This window comes from Gnatocerus cornutus, chromosome 6, assembly GCF_029298725.1.
Source record: "Gnatocerus cornutus isolate USDA-ARS CGAHR chromosome 6, icGnaCorn1.1, whole genome shotgun sequence".
Lineage (NCBI taxonomy): Eukaryota > Metazoa > Arthropoda > Insecta > Coleoptera > Tenebrionidae > Gnatocerus > Gnatocerus cornutus.
This window is the reverse complement of record NC_142238.1, coordinates 12,123,498-12,144,560: the sequence shown is the minus strand read 5'-3', so window position 1 is coordinate 12,144,560 and position 21,063 is coordinate 12,123,498. Positions and strand designations below refer to the sequence as shown.

The following is a 21,063-nucleotide window of genomic DNA, read 5'->3' as shown; positions in this document are numbered from 1 at the left end:
TTTCCGGAAATTCAGTAATTGAATTTAAACACTTAACATTTTTAAAGTCAGCAAAAAAAGAAATTTGATTTAAATTTTATGTATGCTAACTTTGGAATAAAACAATCAGAAATTAAGTTGGAGTTTACCTGTCTAAAAGGAAGTAAGAGTAAGTAAAAGTAAGTAAAAATTGTAGTTAAATTAAATTAAACTTTCAGATTCCAGCGTCATGTCAAGAAACACCGAGTTCACTGAAAAATTGTCTGCAGGCTTCGAAATCCGGAAAATTAATTGTTCAGCCTTTTAACACTAAGATCTACTTTAAGACTTTTTTTGCATTGTTTGTCTGTTTTAAATTTAAGTGGCAATTTTACATCAAGTTTTTTTTGATGCTGAAACTTTAAGAGCCAGTTTCATAAATAATCATTTTAAAGTTCTTTTAAAATTGAAAGTGAGGTTTTACATCGAAATAAATTGTTGTAACAATTTTTTAAAAGACCTTTAGTTAAAGATGATTATGAAACTGGTTCTAAATCATTTAAATCTAAAGTATTCAGAGTTTGCGCAATTCGTAGGAATAATGTTTTGCAGTCAAGGAATTTTTCATAATGAAAATAAATTTCGGATTTTCAGCGCAAAACTAAACTGAAATATGAATGCAATGATGTATGAATTTGTCAGAAAATTTACGAAAATGTGACCACATTCATGTCAAATATGAAATGAGTTTAAAAAACTGAGAGTCCGCTAAAATTTTTATATTCAATATTCCGTTTTAACAGATTGCTTGAATTCTTTGAATTTACATATATCAATTTTTCAATTCTATTCGATTTTTCAGCCACTTTTCTAGCTTCTGACAATGTTTTTTAGGGTTGCTTGTATTCTTCCGATTTCACGAATTCGTTTAAACATTATTGATTTTTCTAGTTCTTTAGCTGTTTAAAGTTATCCATCTTTTAAAGGTTTGTTTGTTCGGAAGATTTGATTCTTTGATATCATAAAGATATTAAAAAAAATGAAAAAAAATTATGTATGTATTAATAAATTAGAAGCGACATGAGGAATGAGGAATTTCAAAAAAAAATCTTACTCAATATTATTCTATCCACTTAGTTTTGATCGGATATTTAAAAAGTTGAAAATGTTGAAAATATCTACAATCCTATCGAAATACTTTAGCACACCAATAACCTCATCGAAAATTGATCACAATTTGTGGGCGTTTCAGTCCCAATAGGAGTAAGTAATTCATCAGTATTGACTGTAATAACAGTAACAACCAAAGAACTTAAACAATGCTCTTGGGGGCTTTAATAATATTGGCCGGTTTCTGTACACTTAGAACGACTGCTCCCACACAAAATAAAGCAATCTAAATTAGACCTTTACCAGACATAAAATCGAAATTGAAAAAATAAATGTATGATTCGTGTGTTTATAACCAGACAATCCACCGACGCCGCTTTGTTATTTTTACCATAAACAATAATTACTTACTCATGGGATCTTTACTGATCGGAAAATTCGACAGAAATGAAAGGACACAAGCCTGATTAATTTAGCGTGACTGTAGTCCCAGTTAGAATCCCATAAATCTTAAATGTCATCGGATTTGTGTTGATATAAATAGCTTTTAAATTTCCGATCCAACCAAAATGAGATCTGAAATTCGCCTGAGTTGTAACAATATTATACCAAGAACGGCGAACTCCCACAGATGTAATTAAAAAGTTTTGATTTTTCAGAAAGAAAATATTTAGACTTTATTTTTATCTTTCCAATGGCTTGATGCCAGTTTCCCCGACAAACACCTTTATAGCAAAAAAACAAAACAGAATAAACGTGGGAAATTCAGCGAGACGATATTTTTATTTCGAATTATGCTTCGACGTGCAGCATTGATTTTCGAACAATGTGAAAATACCTTAAGGGGTCGGTGTCGTGGCTTAAAACATAAAATATGCATGAAATCCACGACCAGGTGCGTGTTTGCTCACTTCGCAGGTGGATGAAATTGGGTATTACTTAGTAATGCCACAATATCTTCAAGAGAAGTCCACGGAATGTTGAGTGGTGCACGCTTTTACAAATTTTTCGGCTCGATTTATCGAAACTTGTATTTTACCTAAACGTGCGTTCTTTTTATAAAAATCTCATTTCAGTTTGTATTTGCTGGTAACAACGTTTTACAAATATTGTACTTCAAATATGTAGCGACGTACTTGAAGATACATATTTTGCTGTGTAGAACAAAATTGCACGCGTCTCCAGTCATCTATTTAAATTATAAATGGGATTCAATCTAAATTGACAGAGGAAGCGGATTTATATTCGATTTTCTATTGTGTGCACTGCCTCTATTCGAGTCTAGTTTTGTTATCGAAGATAAATATTGTGGGGTTTTAACTGAAATAATGTATTTCAATCTTTCCATATTAACCCAACTTTTCGGCCGAAAGGAGAGAACTGTTAATTAAAACTTCGCCAAACTTTATAACCAAGTCATTTGTTGAAAAGCGGGGGTTGGATCCATCTAGATACAATTTCAAATTAAACTGCATTTTTAATAAACACCGAAGTTCGATATTCGAGCAATTAACCCGAAAGAAATAGATTTGAAGTTGGAGCACCAAAATAGCTCCAATTTATTTTTTATTATGTGGTCACATTGAGCAGGTAATTGAAATGTTTGCGCATGAGTTGTAAATTAGCACAATTATAAATTGTCCCAGGAACTAACCGTAATGAATAATCAAAAATGATTTTACGGATTATGACTCCATTAATTTGGGCCGTATCGTGTCAATGTTGCCAACAACCCTCAAATGTAATTGTGCTCATGTCATTGTTATACCCTGACGGGTCATATTCTGTGTTCAGGGAATTTTATGTTGGTATATTTTTTTCTTTGTAGTCGGAAGCATAATTAAATTAAGAAATTGAAGTGAGTGTACGGTTTCCAAAACAAAAAAAAAGTAATGTAAAAGCGGACTCGTGTCATCAAGACAACTAACAAATAAATTCAAAGTTCGGTACTTCTCTCTCAATTCTCAGTTTTTGTTCCAAAATTCAGCAATTTAGAGCACTTATTACCACTAACTAAAATTAAATTTAAAAGAAACACATCTACCAAATTCCATTGCTTTATGTTTAAAACTGTAAAAAATTTAGAAATTAACAAAAAAAAATACGATTTGAGTTCTTGCTACAATAAAAAAAGTCTAATTCGTTTTCCAAAATTCTGTAATTTATTAGTACACTTTAACATACAAAGATTCTTAAAGGAATTAAGTCCTAAAATCTAATTGATTCGTCGTTAAAATTAAATAAAAATCGTCCAAAATTTGAGTTCGTTCTTGAAATGAACAATTCTAAATTCTCACTTTTTGTACTAAAATTTTATAATTTAGAACACTCACTAAATGGCTGCAAAAAAAAAACATATTATCAAATTGTAATGCAGCAGCTTTGAAAAGTTTATCTCGGGGCAAAAAGTTACGGAATTTAACACAAAGTCCTGAATTTTGAGTTCGTTCTCAAATAAAATATTGTGACGTGTTAATTTTTTGTTCTAAAATTCTGTAAATTTGTACACTATAAAGATCCCCAGAGATATAAAATCGCAAAATCTCATTGGTTTATCATTAAAATCGTCATTCAACTCATTTTTTTAAAAGTTTTTGATTTTAAGTTCATTCTTCAAATATTTTTTTTTAAATTCTCACTTATGGTTTTAAAATTCTGTAACTTATTGAAACGCTTATTGTGTCTCCAAAGAAACAATGTCACAAAATTTTATTGCTTTAACTTTAAAACTGTTTGAGTTACAGAATTTAATGAAAAATCTTGAAATTTGAGTTCGTTCTCAAATAAACAACTCTGACGTGTTCATTTTTTGTTATAAAATTCTGTAAATGTGTACACTTTATATAAGTTCCCCGAGGAATATAATTTTGCAAAATCTCATTGATTTATCATTAAAATCGTCTAAGACAGAAAATTTGAAATTGTTCGACGAACTCATTTCCTTCAAATGAAAAATTCTAAAATTCTCACTTATGGTTGTAAAATTCTGTAATTCAGAACGCGTATTGTAAGTCTTTAAAGAAACAATGTCAGCAAATTTTATTGCTTTAACTTTAAAACTGTTGGAGTTACAGAATTTAATGAAAAATCTTGAATTTTGAGTTTACCTTTCAAATAAAAAATTCTGAAATTCTCACTTTTTGTTCTAAAATTGTGTAATATAGAACACTTATTGAATATGTCTAGAGAAACATTTTCACGAAATTTCATTACTTTTAGTTTGAAACTACCAGGATTACAGAATTTAACAAAAAAATCAATTCTAAAATTCGCAATTTGAGTTCTAAAATTCTGTAATTTAGCAGATTTTATGAACTGCTCTGTTTTGTGTGCTTTAGTAGATTTTCTAGGTACAGGACATTTTTAATTTAATTTTCCCCATTTTTAAAAGTTTTGTATTTTTTACTTTTCGTTTTTCTGCATTAATTAATTTGATTTTTAGAACTAGATCACTAGAACTTTTGTTTGTTTAGAAGCGTCTTATTTTTTCTAAATGTGATGTTTTGATTGGAAAGAGTTTTTTAATCCTTTGGACACGTAATATCCTTGCCTATATTCAGAATCTCTAGATTTCAGATTAGATTAAATTAGGTTAGGAACAAGAAAAAGACCAACGTAATCAACTAAGAAATTTGACTAAAATCTATGCGCTTTTCATAAAATCGGATTCATTAATACTTCCTGTAATTTGAACATTAACGTCAGATTTTACAGCAAACCGTTGAAAACTTCATAATCTAGGAAACTAATACCGAGAATGAGTAAAATTTTCTTACTATCACAAAGTTTAAATCGATTTATAACGACTAGATTTCGTGTCACAAAACCGGTTAATTATGTTAGAAATCAATATCTAGGAACTCGTTTTTTGCACCTATGAACATCAATTTATTACAAAATAGCGATTATATTCATAATTGCCACCTGTTAATCAGCAACTTGCAAACTTGACAATAAAATTTTCAATTAGCATAAAACGGCTTAATGACCAAGTTTTACATTTCCGGTGCTTTATGCAGCTTCTGATATAGAAGTTTATACTTTTTTAATGTTCGTTACAATTAAGGAGTTTTATGAGTTGTTATCAAAATTTCATCCACTTTGTTGCTGAGGGAAGATCAATTAATTAATCTAAAGTGATAGCTGAAATCAATATGAGCCGACGTAAATCCGATGATTATTATCTGTCATGGGGCTGCACTTTGTGGTGAATTAAATCATTGCCACCAGGGCAAAGTTAGTTATATAAATTAACAAATCAATAATGAAATTAAACGTGACATTTGAATAAATTGTGGCTAAATTCTCAACGGGATCCGATACAACTTTACTTTTAATATTGAAGCAATAATTCGATTAGCTACTTAAAGTAAGTGCACCATTAGCTTAAAATTATCCCTCTAATTGTTACTAGCAGACTTCATGTTACAAATTGCAACACAATTTCGTGAGTTATTTTCCCGCAATGACAGCCGAGCGAAAAACAACCCGTTCATAAATTTTGTGCACAACCCACGACGTAGTTAGCATTTTATAGGTTTTAGGGCGTTGGTATGAAAAACACATCTAGTTACAATCCCGCGTTATACCCGCTTAACACGCTATTTTTAATAAACATCATTGATACTTTCATGTTTATTTTACTGCAAAGAGTATTCGAAAAAGACAACTTCCAACCTTATCCCCTTTTTGCAGTAAACATGGCTTAAACTGCACTAATGCGATGTACGATAAAATGAACACAACAAAACTTTTTATGTGTTTACAGATGGCCGACGTTACATCAATAGTTAACAACCGCGTGTAAATTTGGGGCTCCTTTATAACACGGACTAAATATAATACACCTTTAGCTATTCAAGCAGTGAAAATGGGTTTTAACGAACTTGTTTGGTCCTGGAGGACCAATTACTTCTAGATTCAACCTTGTTTAGAGACTTAACACGCATTTGCATGGGTCGCATTTCTAAATGGGGTTGTTAAAATTTTCAAATTATAATTTTGGTTTGAAGTCTAGAAAACTTTTAATGATTTACATGACCATGCATATAAATCGCAATGATGAATAATGAGACTTGCCTTTGGGCGTTTTTTTCAAATGATATCACCAAAGTGGAAAATATTAACAACTTCACTCTGCGCAATAAAAAATATTTTCAACCCTCAGATCGTTTTACAACGGGCTCTAAAATTTGATTATCTTTAGATTAACTTGATCTTGACATGTTATGAAGCATTTTTCTACCTTCACTTTAATTTTTTTATAAGTTTAAAGGAGGCGCAGTAATATTAAAAAGCACTGATGGCAAATTAAGTAGAAGCCTTATTTGAAGTAAGCCCACAAGAATGTCTAGAGAAGCAGCAGGAAACGTGTCGTAATAATTTGTTTTTTCGTTTTGAGGGTCGGTTTATTATTACACAAAATTGAATGGCTTTTTAATAATTTTGATCCCTGTATTTTAAAGTAGTGACCACCAAACTACAATAATATAAATGAGTAATAATAATATAAATGATTTATAGTTCTCAGTATGTAATAAAATAATCCGTTAAAAATTTTAGATCTTCGAGGTATTTTAAGTTGAAAAGTATTTTTTTTTATTTTAGGATGAATTATAGATTTTTGTTAGTTTTAGGAATACAAAACTAAAATTTGAAGGCTTTAATACGCTTATTAACTCTGCAAAATTCCAACACTTTATAACTAGAAACATTTTTTTATTTTTTTTTTTTATTTTAGGACGAATAAAATATTTGTTTATTCCAAACTTAATTTCGTATTTTTGCTAATTTTAAAAATACGAGAGTGAGAGTTGGAAGCATTACTACCTTTGTCACGCCTATTAACTCTGTCAAATTCTAAAATTGTTAAACCAAACAGATTTTTTAGAATATTTTAATTTTCGGTTAAATTAAAAATTCCAAATTTTTCATATTAAATTGTGTATTTTCGTTAATCTTAGGAATACAAGATTACATTTTAAAGCATTATTACCTTTGATATGCTGCCAAACTCTGCCAAATCTTAAAATTTTAGATCCAGAAATAAATTAAAAAAATATATTAGTATATTTTAGGACTAAACATTTTCTATATTCTCAATCAAAATTTCGTATTTTTGCTATTTTTAATTATATAATTCAACCCTTTTAGATTCTTTATATTTGTTATTATCGTTTATTTGTTCATTTTAAAAGTTTAGACTGCAATTCACTTTACAATACAAATCTTTGCTGAATGTTTCTTTATTTCTAAGCAAGTTCTTTTAAAATTGCTCATTTTTCTGATTTTTTAAAATTCCACCTTTGAAATATTCAGATTTTGACCCGAATTTGACAGATTGCGTTTTATGGCAGTTTCAGTTTAGATTCTTTAGGTTTTTAAAACTTTTTAAAAGGATTTTTCAAAATTCTCTGAATTTTCTAATACAATCCTATAAAACCTAATCCTCATTGTCAATTTGATCTAAAACTATGTAGGTACATTATCACAGAATTTTCATAAACTCGATTTCCTTTTGTATAAATAGTAATTGGGTTCCATCGGAACACAGTCCATGTTGTGGCAAGCTTTATGACAAAAATTACACGTTTCACATAAACCCAATACAGAAGCGAGTCCATAGAAAAGCGTAAGAGGACAGCCATTAGAGCCGGACTCTAAACGTTGTATCATTAATATCACTTTGTGGTTCTAGAAGGACATGTCAACCTTAGCAGGATTCTATGTCGGAAGTTCTCTGTTTATGGTCTCGTTAGAGAACCGCCACGTGTCCAAAGCGTTTATCACATCTTCCGTTGAACTAACAAAGCTGAATCCAGAAAATTTCACTTTGTTCTGTGTTTCAGCAGGATTTAATCCTAATTACAAAATTGTAAGGTTGTCTCTCTGAGCCGAACAAAACTTCTCTTTTTTTAACGAGCGTTGAAAAGATATTCTCATGCAAATTTGTCTCTTTGTAAACGATCTGACTGAAGTCTGAAACCTTATCTTTGTGGTATTGTTGCGGTAATACTACAACACAATCACTTGGATAATACATATTAACATATCGCTCTTTGGCATCTATTAGTTAATTGGGCGTCACATGGATGGACTTTTCATTCATGGCAAAAGAAAGAGTTGATGTATTGCACTCGGTGTTCACACTTTCTGATAAATTAAGTGCCACTTGGTTCACTGTACTCTTAACGACTGACACAAAATAATGGAGGTTTGGTTTAATTAATAAATTTTAATTAAATTTGGAAGAGGAGCGTTAATTCTCAGGTGTGTATCGAATTTCGTGCAGGTAATTGACGCTGCGTGTTCTCTTTAAAAATTCACTCTCTCGCTCAATGCCCTTCTGCTTTTAAGCGTACACTTGCTGAAAGATGAGAAGTTTGCGAACATGCGATGGAGAAGACGAAAGTTCTTTGAAGTACTCGAAATTATCATTTTAAAGAGCGAAATTGTATTTGATCCCAGAAAAAAATGTAACACGATTATCTTCAAATAACGCGCTCAAGTTAAATTTATCGATTTTTTTCAATCTTCACGACTCTTCCTTATTCATCTCTTTTATTTTTAATTCGAATTAAAATGCGGCCGGAGTAATGGAATATTTAATTTAATTACCTAATTTAGCAAATTAGTCATAACGAGCCCGACTCAAAAGAAATTTATTACGCTTTTTTTTACTTTTCAGGGAAAGTGACAAAATCTGGATTTCAAGAACCAGAAACTGAAATAGAGCAAATTATGGTCTCCCGGAATTTTTTCTCAAATTGCTTTTTTTTTCGTTCGCGTCAGTTAAATGAAATGGCAAATTGTAGCCAACAAGAGAAACCGTACCAATAATTCTACAAAACACGTCTAAATTGGAAAATAAATAATTCTAATAAAAAACACAAACAAGCGCATTTCTGTGGGATAAGCCAAACAAAGTTACATTTCAATGTTAATTTCTAAAGAAAATAAAATTCGTTTCAACATTTGTTTGCTACCCGCAGGTGTACTCAAATGTTAATGAAAAGGTAAGAAAACCGCAACTATTTATAAAGCGATCTGTTTTGGAAAACTTCCAGTTTTAAAAATAGACAAAAACAGGAAATTTCTCTAGACAATCATTCACAGCTAGGACGCGTATTCTGCTAAACTACCCAGTGATTTGTGAGGAATTTGGCATTCATTCATTTTACTTCTTTCCTACATTTTAACGTTTTCATTAAAATACTATAAATAAAAAAATTGGCTCGGTTACAACAAACTAAAATGTTGGATTTGTGCGAAATGACGTCAACTCGCGCAAATCAATGCCTGTTTTAATTCTTAAAATGTGTCACGGAAATTTTGGTCGGCTTGATCGAAAAAAAATGAGAATTAACAGACAGTATGCAGGATAGATTTTATATTTTAAAACAATAATATTTAATAAATTAATTCCAGCATCACCAAGAGAACTTAATCGGACCAAACGGAAGCAAAATAAACAAAAATCGCTAACAAGTTTGCTTAATAGTCTCAGCAAATACTGAAGTTTACACACCCCCATTAATAACAGCATGTCTTCATTTAATTTAATCTTAATTAAGATAATGAAACTGACCTAAGCCTGAGCGCTTCGTTACTTCAGTGCTCCTTTGTCTCTAATTTTTGCACCGTTGTCCTTGTTTTTAATTCAACTACAATTTCCGGCTGTTATTAGAGCTGTAGGCACGTAATGTACACAATTCTCTTCAAATAGTTTGTATAAATTGGAAAACTTTTCAGATAGCAATCGAATTGTTTGCATAATCGGAGGATACTTCCTACAATTTAATTAAATTAAGACCATGAATAAAAGACGTACTATAAACTAAACTATCCACTTTAACAACAGTAAAAATTCAGATTTTTCTCTTTAACAACTTCCAGCACGACATCGGATAATTTTGTTGCACGCGAATGAGATAACAATAAAGAAATATAAAATTTTGAGCAAGTTTCACTTTCTTTGTTGCAGCTCGAGATCAGTTTATAATAAGGAAAAATGAAAAAAAACATTTGCGTGTAAACGAGTTTATAGAACGGCGATAAGTTCCTACCAACTGCCTACCATGAGTCCTTATAAAGTATCTTCAAATGTAAATATTTATGGTTAATTGCATTCTTGTGCTGTGATCTTGAACTTGAGGGAGTCGGATCAATCACGATGGTTATAGGAAAATTTCGCCAGCAATAATAAGGCTTCAACTTCAGATTTCCTTTTGTAACGAAAAGGAGTAATGATGAGACGTCACAAAGTATTGTTTAAGTTGTTTGGTTAATTAAGGGTCGATTTTCTAACAAACCGTAATAATAACATCCGGAAAGTCGGTGGCAAATTTGTAATGGCAATGATTATGTCGATAAAAATTCTTGTTTTTGTGAAATTTTGCGTAAAATGAGCTTTAACAACACGAGTTAGCTCCAAAAATAAGCGAAATGTCGACCTCAGAGATTTGACATACTCATGAAGTTTTATTCGACAAAATCAAATTTTGCGCTAAAAAATGGTTTACAAGTGGCAGCCAAAACAACAAAAAATTAACAAATTTTCATCGATTGAGTCAGATTTTTTTTTCGCGAAAAAATTGACTATTGAATTTTGGTTATTTAAAGATGAATTCTATAAGAGAAATGCCTGGAAAAACCTATGGCGCAAACCGTTTTTTTTTCTCCGTCGTAGTTTCCGCGATATTTAGCTTTCACAACTTGAAAAACTAAAATAAAGAATCTTTAACCGGCCATATAACTCAGTTATTTGTTAGCGTATGTGAATTGCGAGCCCGGATTTGGCATCTGCGCAACGCAAGTTTGCTCCAAAAATAAGCGATATTGACTTCAGAATTTTGACATATTTTTAGTCATGAAGTTTTAATCGACATACTCGCACCTACTCAAATTTTCGAATTTGCTCGGTTTTGGAATCTACGTGAAGTTTTACGTCAAATGAGGACAAATAACGTGAGTTTGCTTTGCAAATAAACGAGATTTTGATCAAAACCTGTATGTTCAGATTTTCTCTTGCAACGAAAAAGAGTAATAATGAGACTTCGCGGAGTATTGTTTAAGTTGCTTGGTTAATCAAGGGTCGATTTTCTAAGAAACTTCCGTAATAATATCTTCCGGAAAGTCGGTAGCAAATTTGTAAGTGGCTTTCGAGGGATTAAAACACTCAATTTTTCACGTAATGATCATACCGATAAAAATGTTTACTTTTGTAAAATTAATCGTGTTTCCCTGCATTTGCGCACTGGTTGTTGTTGTTTAAATTAGATCAATACATGTTCATTATACCTTATTTCCGAAGACCAAATCATTTTCTTTGTTAATCCCCACGTAACTCTTTAAACTGTTATCTCGTAGAAATTCAAGTGTCAAAAATTATGGACTCGATGAATATTAAGTACCCTCGCTTCGCTTAATCTTTTGTTAGGTATTATTCTGAAACCCTCTAACCAAAGTGACAACAAGGGTTCCCTTTGTTTGAAAATGAAATTAGCTACATCAATTTCCAGATTTGTGAACTCATCAAAGTTGTGATAATTTCGTGTTATCCTTAACAAATAAATTTGGTGCAAATCGATAACACATTTTGGAGTCTTATTACAGGTGTAACTAAAACTTATTGTAGTACGGAGAGTTAATACTTGATTAATATTGATTTCCAATCTCACTAGCAATAAGATTAAATATTTTATAGTACTGTTTTATTTATCTCGAAATTTCCCAATATTGGACTTCGTCTTGTTTGCGTTTTGGCGGAAAACTATTTGCTTTTTAATTCTTCGTAGTTTCGCATTGCCGTCACTTCACAGCCTTCAGCTTGTGGCAAACTTCAAACTTACCTGGTATCTAATAGGATTTTGGTTTAATTTCAAACTAACTTCATCTAGGTGGTAGCAACAACGTGCACCGCTCGAGATAAAAGACTTGTTTATAATAACCGTTGTCCTGACTTTTATTACAAGAGATTAGTTTTGTTCAGCCCAATATTTGTTACTTCCGTGTAATAAATGGCTAACCCTGAGCGTTTTCAGCAAACTCTGATTATGAAGAGATAAAAAGGTTGCTCGTTTACTTGCGTAACGCTATTTTAATATTATGACACCGATAAATCTCGTCTGCCGCTAAAATTCCATTTTTCTACTTGTCCACAAGCAGAGAGATATATTTCAGTGAAGAAACAACCGAGAAAGATGGAGCTTTTGTTGTTTTAATTGTGTCTTCTTTGTGCACGTATCGGGACAATAAACTGATGGAAGCTTTCGACTTTGTGAGTGGAAAATGGAAATTAAAAACCTGTTCACTTTTTTTAGTTTCCGCGCTGATGTTTCCTTTAATTAGCACGAAGGGAGATTTGAAGTGGCAAACGTCGACGCTTATCATACAGTGAAACTTTAGACGAAAGGTAGAATACCCCTGAAGAAGTAAAAGTAATTATTTAAAAGCAGGAATTTAATTTGTTTTAAAAGGAAAAGTTAACGTTTCCGCGGGCGATAAATTAGGAAATTCGTTGTTTACCATTGTTGCCCTGCAATTACAACCAACCAAATTATGTGCTCATGCGTCGTAAAAATGTCGATTCTGTAATTTATGTGCGTAATAATCACCCGCAATGAAAAATTCGCTGATCCTCAGAACGGAATTAAGAACAATGTAAAATCTGTTTTTCAAAACAATAAATAACACCATCGAGCACAGCTTCAAGCTTGAGCGAGCTTTAATTTCGCCGCACAATGTTCAAACTCATAATGGAATTCATCGCAGTTTTTATTTAATGCAATGCTTGCTGACAATTTAAATAGCAAACTTTCATCATTGTCGAGCAATTAATTTGAAAGCATAGCTAATTAATTTAACTTGATTATTAGGATAATGTAAAGTCTACAGCGACTTTTAATTGTGTTAGGTTGGTAACAACATTGTGGCACAGTAATTTGATATCGAATGTGTTTGTGTGTTGTGAGCGTGACACTACAAAGACTGAGTACATGCAAATACGATATGAAAAGCGAGATCAAAATTTGGTTTCAAAGGATCATGGACATTGGCACATGAAAGCTTGTTCCAGCTTCTAGGCAAAGACAAAGTAATTGAAAAAGTTTATAAAGTTTTTCACCTCTTGATAAATGAAATTGAATGGAGTAAGAAGTTCCCAAATTATTGCAATATATAATAATATTATCAATATTTTTTGTTGATCTATTTTCGGTTTAGAGATGAGACGGTATTTCTAAGATTATACAGAATATAATAATAATAAATATCCACCGTAATGTGTTTATCGACGTTCTGACAGAATTATTGTAACTGGGTTAGACATCCAAGTTACAATTATAGTTATTTATAGGTAATATCAACTCCAGGATATTAATATTTGCTGCTATAAAGTTACAAGATTCCTTAGAGAATTTTAAAATACAGCGAATTGGTACAGAAAAATTAAAGTACACAACTCATTATAATGGAATTTAAAATTTTGTTGTAGCGTTACTAGAAAATTTTAAAATTAATTAATCTAATGAAATGATCAAAGCAATTGATTTATTTATTAATTTAGTACGCAATTCAGGCGTTCAAATTATTTGTATCCATTGCAAAATGGTTATTACTAGATTCGAGTGGATCAACTCAAAAGCTATTTTAATTAAAATGAAATTTATTGTCGCGATAATAAATGCCTTTATCAAAGAAAAGCTTTGAATTTATGGAAAATTACTGATATAAACAATATCCTAAATAAGTAATTTGGACAACAGTGATTTAACGTTTTATTGAAAGTGTAGGCTTTTATTAACTAGCGATAGTTATAAATCGATCTCAATTTAGATTTTTATGTAAATAAGTGCTGTTTTATAGCTAATAATGATTCATATTAAACCATCAATTGTGTCATTGGTTCTCAAGTCATTTCTAAAGTATTTAAAGGATTTTTGGATTATTTTTTAACCATTTTGCACTCCGAAAAATAACTGGAAGCTCGAAACTCAAAATATCGCATGTTTTGGGTGAGACTGTTTCTGAATTACCAAAACTCAAAATATTTTGTGAACAGGACCGCTATTACATCCTAAAATAAAGAAATTTCTTTTCCAAAAATAATAATCTTCGTATATTTTCATAACACTATAAAGAACTTACTTACCTAACATATTCAAAAATAGGCTGTGGAGTTTATGCTCTCACTAATTGCATTACTTTCTTCTGAAAATTGTAAAAGCAAACGCTTCGAGTTTTTACGATCTGTTAAAGACCAACTATTAGTCGAGCTTGTAATCATTTTAAACTAACGATTATCAAGCTCCAAGTGACCATAAAAAGAAAAATGCAGTTAGCTATGCTCCGAAATTATTATTTTCTGTAGGAATCAAACAGCGGAACCTCCGCTTTCGTGTCAACTATTGCCTATGCAGCAAAAGGTAAACAAGACGGAAACTCACGTGAATCAGACGCCCAGAACACAGCGCAGATCCAATTAAGTTAGTTGAGTGGTGCACTGGATAACTTGGTGCCTCCTACAACATAGAGAATAGTGTTAGAAATGAAAAAATGCTGAGGTTCAACTTGGTTTATTTCGCAAACCCTTGGGATAAACGTTTATGAATTCAAGAGTGAAGTGACCCAGTTTTCATCTGATATTTTAAACATGCACCGATCTGTTCGAGAGGTCCCGTGAGTTTACAAACTTCGAACAAGAGTGATCGTGCTCGATTGATCATGATCGATGAGTGCTTGTCTTTACTAAAATAAGTCAAGCTAGTGACAAAGTTTAGGGCACTGCATTTAACTTTAATGGCTATCAAGAGTCAACATGAAGTGTTGTGTTGAAATAAGACAAGACATAGACTTGGAGCGAACATTGAAAGCTCTTAAAACTTTCAAACGTTTAATATCAATCAATTTAAAGTATCAGTGATTAGGCTTCGTTACAAAGTTTGGAATTGTCAAGAGCAGAAGCTTATTTCAAGCTCGAAGCACAAAAGTAACACTCAGAAATGAAGCTGCAATTCAAATTTTTACGATCGTCTGCTCAAATTTGGTAGACAAGCCCATTTACGTGTGGTATTAAAAACGTCCACCATTTTCATTAGTGTAAACGAGCAAGTGGCGCAGATGACAATGACGATCAGAACGACACTGGAGGAAACGCTAAGCTTGGATATAACCATCATTCCTTTTACTTTGAGGTTTGTGTTCAAGCCGTATGTATTTTCATTTACAAAGAATTTTCTTTCAAAGTCACGCAACACATTCGCTCAAACTGCTTTAGGGGTGCTTGAAGTGACATTATTTCCAGCTTTAGGTGTGTCCCTGATGGGCCAACTTTAGTTAAATTCATGAAAGTTTATCTGACAAAAAGACATTTTCGCGCAACATTCCGTTATGACAAAATTGGTTTTCTGAATTCACGGCGAAACAAAACAGATTTTTCTACTCATAATAATAATAAGAACTGGATAATTCAATTCTGTAAACCAACGCGTAGTTTTGTGGGAATATTTCCGATGCTTTGTATTTTCAATATTTCCCTGACGATGCAAATAAATCTAATTTTCAGCATATTCGAAAAAGTCATTTCATTTGTGAAATCAATATCACATATTGTGATTCATACTCGTTTTAATGTTAAGGACGATTGCGTTTTTCCTATTTCGGTGCCAATCAAGTATTATTTATGTTGGTGTTCACATTATTGACGTTCTATAATAGTATTGTTTGCGGATTTATTAATATTTCAAAATCAACAATAAATCAGACCTTTCGGATCGACAAGAGCTGCTGGCGAAACAACTTTTTGATATTCGAACATCAAACAGCCCTGCCATCACAAACAGTAATTAGAAAAATTACAACAAAAACATTTTTTTAATTCAACAAAAAATGTTATAAACTTTATGAAGTTTACTCCGTATTTTAAATCACAGCGAGTGCACTAATTAATACTGCATTTAGAATAATTAATCATAATGTAGGTTACAGCTTGCTGCAGAATGTTTTGCAACCATTATTACATTGTGTTGTATAAACACTTTGTTCACATTAAAGCACTGGTTGTTTAACAACAAGAGCTTCGTTTTTGTTGAATTTCAACTTATGGAAAAAATTAAAATAAAATTCGATGAACTTCAGATTTGGCACGCTAATTTGTGTTTATTTAAAAAAAATGGTTTTATATTTTACTGAAAATTTAAAATACACTGTACAATGTGATCAATTGAATTATTTATTTAGTCGGTGTAACTCTGAAAACGTACGTCTTGATGTCTATCATTTCTTAACATATGTCAATTATCTGATGTTTAAACGCAAGGTTTAGACATACGTTCACACTAGACCATATAAATAATTCATTCGATCCCTCTGTAGAAGTTGATAAGCGATTAGAATAAAGTTAAGAAAATGTGGTCAGATGGCTCTTCTAAATCTATAACTTTTTTTTATATTCAGTTTGGGGATCAAAAAATCAACTAAAACTTTCCCGAATCCGATATTAAATCAACTGGCGAAACGGATTTAATTTTTCCACGTGAAATTCTAGAAGACCGTTTTTGTGGTTTTACTAAAGAGAATTATAAAATTGTGTCTGTTGAATGTTGCCAAAAAATAGCCCGCAGACGGAAAGAATGGAACGTTAATTTTAAGACACCATACGAATCCAAAACTCATAAAAGCAGTACCCATTAAAATATATTTTTACAGAGCATGTCTGCTCAAATAAAATTCAATTATCTTTATTGGTTTCAGATCTCTATAACCGAACAAACTTTGAGCCAATTTAAATGGTTAATGAGCCATTAGCTCGAAATGTTAAAAAGCAATTCCATTTTATAGATGAAACGTTTTTTGATGATATATAGTCCAATTATATTCCCATCTACTTCATGTGGTAGTCGAAATATTCATTACAAGTTAATACACCCTGAAAATTGTGGAAAATATTATTCCCCATATCGGAACTGGCAATTTTACGTACAATTAACCCTTTGCCTTCATGAAAATCCTAAATGTGACTTTGATAGATCGTAGCGGTGTGAATTGCAAACCATTCCTAGGTTTCCACATTATGCATATTGACAAATATAATATTTAGCGGGTTGTTAGCACATTCGCTAAACCAAACTTGTTTTTTCTGCTTCGAGAAGTTGGAAATTTACAAAAGTTGGCGGGAGTTTTTGATTGTTTAAAATTGTGTCGATGAACCTGACAAGAATAGATTTTAACGCGTGTGTGAAAAATTTTTACGGAAAATACATTCAGAGAAACAATATCGATCTTCTATTTGTTGTTAAAACGTCCGCTCCAAGGTTAAACGTAAAATAAATAATGCATGTATGACACAGAAACGGCAATAATTAGTCTGTCATTACATCTCGTGAATTATTGAAGCCCTAATTTGAACGATTTTCCAAAAAAAAAGAAAATACAGGTGTTCTTACCGGGGACGTCTTTTTCTACACTAAACACTTCACAGGTAACAAACAAAAGGTAAACAAACACATTAACTGAAGAACAACATCTCTAGTAAACCACAGGGTGATGGATAACTTACAGAGTCTCTTGAGTATCCTTTGTTTAGATGCAATCGGTGCGCAACGCGCTCAACAACACGCACATGATGCGCGAAATCAAGCAAACAGTGTAGAGTTAGAGTCAGCAATATAGAGCGGGTGCAGAGAGTACCACACTAACGGTACCAAGACAACGCGTGTACTGACACTGACTGACAAGTGGATACACTTGACATACAAGCCCCACTCCGACGCTCGCCCCACCAAGCGTCGTTGCCATCGCGACGCTCTCTAGCGTGCGCCGACGCCGTTTGCACACAATTATGCAAAAATTTAGACGGATGCGAAAACTACCTCTTCCTACATGTGAGAGATGGATAATTAATTCACCTGGGGGTTTACGTGGGCGGAGAACCGATAGAAAGTTGATGCGTAGATGGCAAAAAAATCTTGGTATGGTATTACACAGGCAGCGGAAGCGGCATTAATTTTACATTTTTTGGTTTAATTAAAACGAGATGTGTGTATTAAAAACTGGCTGATGTTTATAAAAATGCAGGACAGGCCATGTTTTGGGGCGAAACACTCCAAAAACGCGTCAGGTTTAAAAATAAACACTAATATGTAAAAAAATGAAGGAAAACATTTTGTCGTCAATTTACCAAATGAAAAAGTGGAAACAAATGGGAATAAAACATACGAATTGCATATTTAAAATTTTAAAATCCATCGCACGTGAATTATTTCCTAATTTTAATTTTAATGGCTCACAAACGCGAGCTTTCATGTATTTCATGTTTTTTAAATTTTAAACAAAATTTCCGCAGCAGCACAATGCAGCTTCAGGTTGAAAGGACAAGTTTTATCATAGGTACTAAATAAGGATATTGCACATAATATTTTGTTGGCATTTCTTAGGACAAAAAACTTGGAAACAATTCCAGTTTGGTGTAAAATTTATTGGATTCCAACCGTAATGAAATTTTTTCAACTTAAATAGAGACGGAATTCAATTCAGTGGATGCCATTTTATGTAACCGCGATGTAATTTAACTTTTCAAATATAGCGTTCAGAGTTTGTTTGAAATGTTTTAGCCATGTTGCCTTATTGTGTAAATATTAATCATCAAAGAGACAACCAGGTTGCTTATACCTTTGAACATTAAATAATACGCAATAGTGCCAAATCTCTAAGTAGTAAAAAGCTTTTTCAATCTGACCTAGATAGACGAAATATGCAGAGTAGCTACGATTGTTTGATGACAAAACAATCAGAGTTAATAAGTCGATAAATTTTGGAGAATTAAATCCTATGAACTAAGCACTAGTGAGTATTTCGCGCAAAGCTTTGTGCTTTCACACAACAATGTTATTACGGTAAAGCTCGCATTGCGAAGTTGAAAGTTGAACGTTTTGAGTTAAACTATATCCTTGTGGAACTGTCACGTTTTAGTTAAATTATTTAATGCCTGAAACTGTTTGAGTGCTGTTCAAAAAGTTTCGGCATAGTGCAATCCTTTAAGAGGATCACCAAATTTTTGGGGTTTGCAGTGGCAAGTTTGACTGTTTCTCGGCATCTAATCCCTTAAAATCTGAAGAATGTGAAGAAATACGTACCTAAAAACTCCGGAGAATTTGAAGTAGATCGGAGGAATAAAAATTCAAAAAAACCAAGAAATTTATCACAAAATAATAACAGTACAAGATCTATATAAAACATTTATTTTCAACGAAACTATTTTTAAGCGAAAAATTCGGCAGTCCCTTAAGCGTTGTATGTAGGACAATAGCGGAGTTGTGTTGTCTCTTGGGATCTGCAATAGGAAGCTATAAGTTTAGACCAGTTCTCAGTTTGTCAGTTCAAAGCGGAATTCTTTTGGAAACATCTAACAAAATATGAAATGCGCAAATACTTCAAATATACACCCACACAGAAAAATTACATTTTCTCTTAATTCAAGCAGCAATAGAATTAAAACTTTATCGCACTAAAGCATAGAGTTATTTAGTTTCTGAACGGAGTTTAAATAAGTTAACCCAATTTGCAAGAAGGATGCTATGCTGAACTTGCACGAGATATTACATTAACTGAGACAATATAATGGGAGCTTTTATTCGAGAATAGTTTCTGCATGTATTAAAATTTGCTTTAATAAACTATTGTGAATTACAGATGAAACTGTCAGTAACGGAAATTTTAGTAACGTAACGCATACATTTCCTGTCAGATGCATCTAAGTTTTATTACTCTCGATACGTGTAGCTCAATATTCTAATCCGATGAGTGAATCTCTCAGTTGTAATAATTTCTCGGTTCACTGGTCTTTCCGCACGTAATTACCTCCAACGTTCTCAGAGCGTCTGAATTATGGTTCCATTAAGAATTTTCAGTGAAAATCTCCCGTTTGAAAATTTCTAATAATTTGTTTTGTTGGATTTTCGCTTTGAAATGATAAAATTGCTCTTTCACCCGCTGAAGGTAATCACTTTCCGTGTTGTTTAATGACATAACAGATTAAATTCTGACTGCGGAGATTCCGAAATCAGTTGTATTCATTGAGTCCAATTGCAATGGAAAAGGCCATGAAAGCTGACGTGTACACAAAACGTGGTAGAGGGTCAAATAATCCGAATTTCCGTCATTTCCCTGTCTGCAGCAGGAAATAGCTCCTACAGATACAATCGATGCTGATGGTAAATGGGCGTTTGGAAAAGTGACGAGATTAGCTGGACACAATTCCGTTTTTTGAAGAGAAAATCAAAGGTTTGTTAAATTATGGTGGATGCGCCGGGTTAGAGTTTAAATATTCATTGTAATGAATAATTTATACGGTAATTATAATGAACTGCTCTGAATTTGCAACACCCCGGACTGATTTTGGTTAAATAATAAATATTGATTTTTAAAGGGTGAGAGTGGAGATCAGAACGAGCCTGGGAAAAACGTAAGACGTCGTTGGATTTTAAATAGTTTTCAAGTTGGAGCAAAATTTTTACAACAGTGCGTTGAATTTAGACATACAATAATTGTTTAGATTTAATTGTTCTCTATGTAATCTCACCTAAAATAGAGCAAAGATTTGGTATGTTTATTGCTCGCATAAATCAGTTCAAGACAACTTTAGTGTGGCAAGTAATTAGAGAAAATATCCCAGTGTTAAATTGTGGATTACATTTGGCGTTGGCGTGAGCTAACACACAAAGGAAAATTGCGTACAATATGACGCTTAGGGGCTCTATGCACCGTATTCAAGCAACTTTTATCCCAAGGACTTGACCTAATTCACATTTACGTAATTTTCGTTCGCAATCTGTCGTATGATGACGACCCAATTGCATTTATTTGCAGCTATTACGCGCTAATTGAACTGATTCTGTTTGTATGTAATCATGAAGACCGAGCTTTACAACATCATCTTTGTTGTTGTGAAGGAAATAATTTTATCTAAAGTTCAAACTGTTTTCTTCTAAGGGTTCATTA

General features: G+C 32.3%; 1 protein-coding gene across 1 annotated transcript in view; it reads right to left on the bottom strand.

The window, feature by feature from the left end:
• The window catches only part of LOC148173001 (uncharacterized), a 29,634-nt gene extending 11,772 nt beyond the window's left edge, over positions 1-17,862 (bottom strand). Inside the window, exons 1-3 of the mRNA XM_088039825.1 lie at positions 17,821-17,862; positions 17,624-17,758; positions 14,514-14,588 (exon numbers count right to left, since the gene is read on the bottom strand). Of these exons, the coding sequence (XP_087895951.1) occupies positions 14,514-14,588; positions 17,624-17,758; positions 17,821-17,862 (252 nt within the window). The remainder of the gene's footprint in view (positions 1-14,513; positions 14,589-17,623; positions 17,759-17,820) is intronic.
• Positions 17,863-21,063: the final 3,201 nt, after the last annotated feature.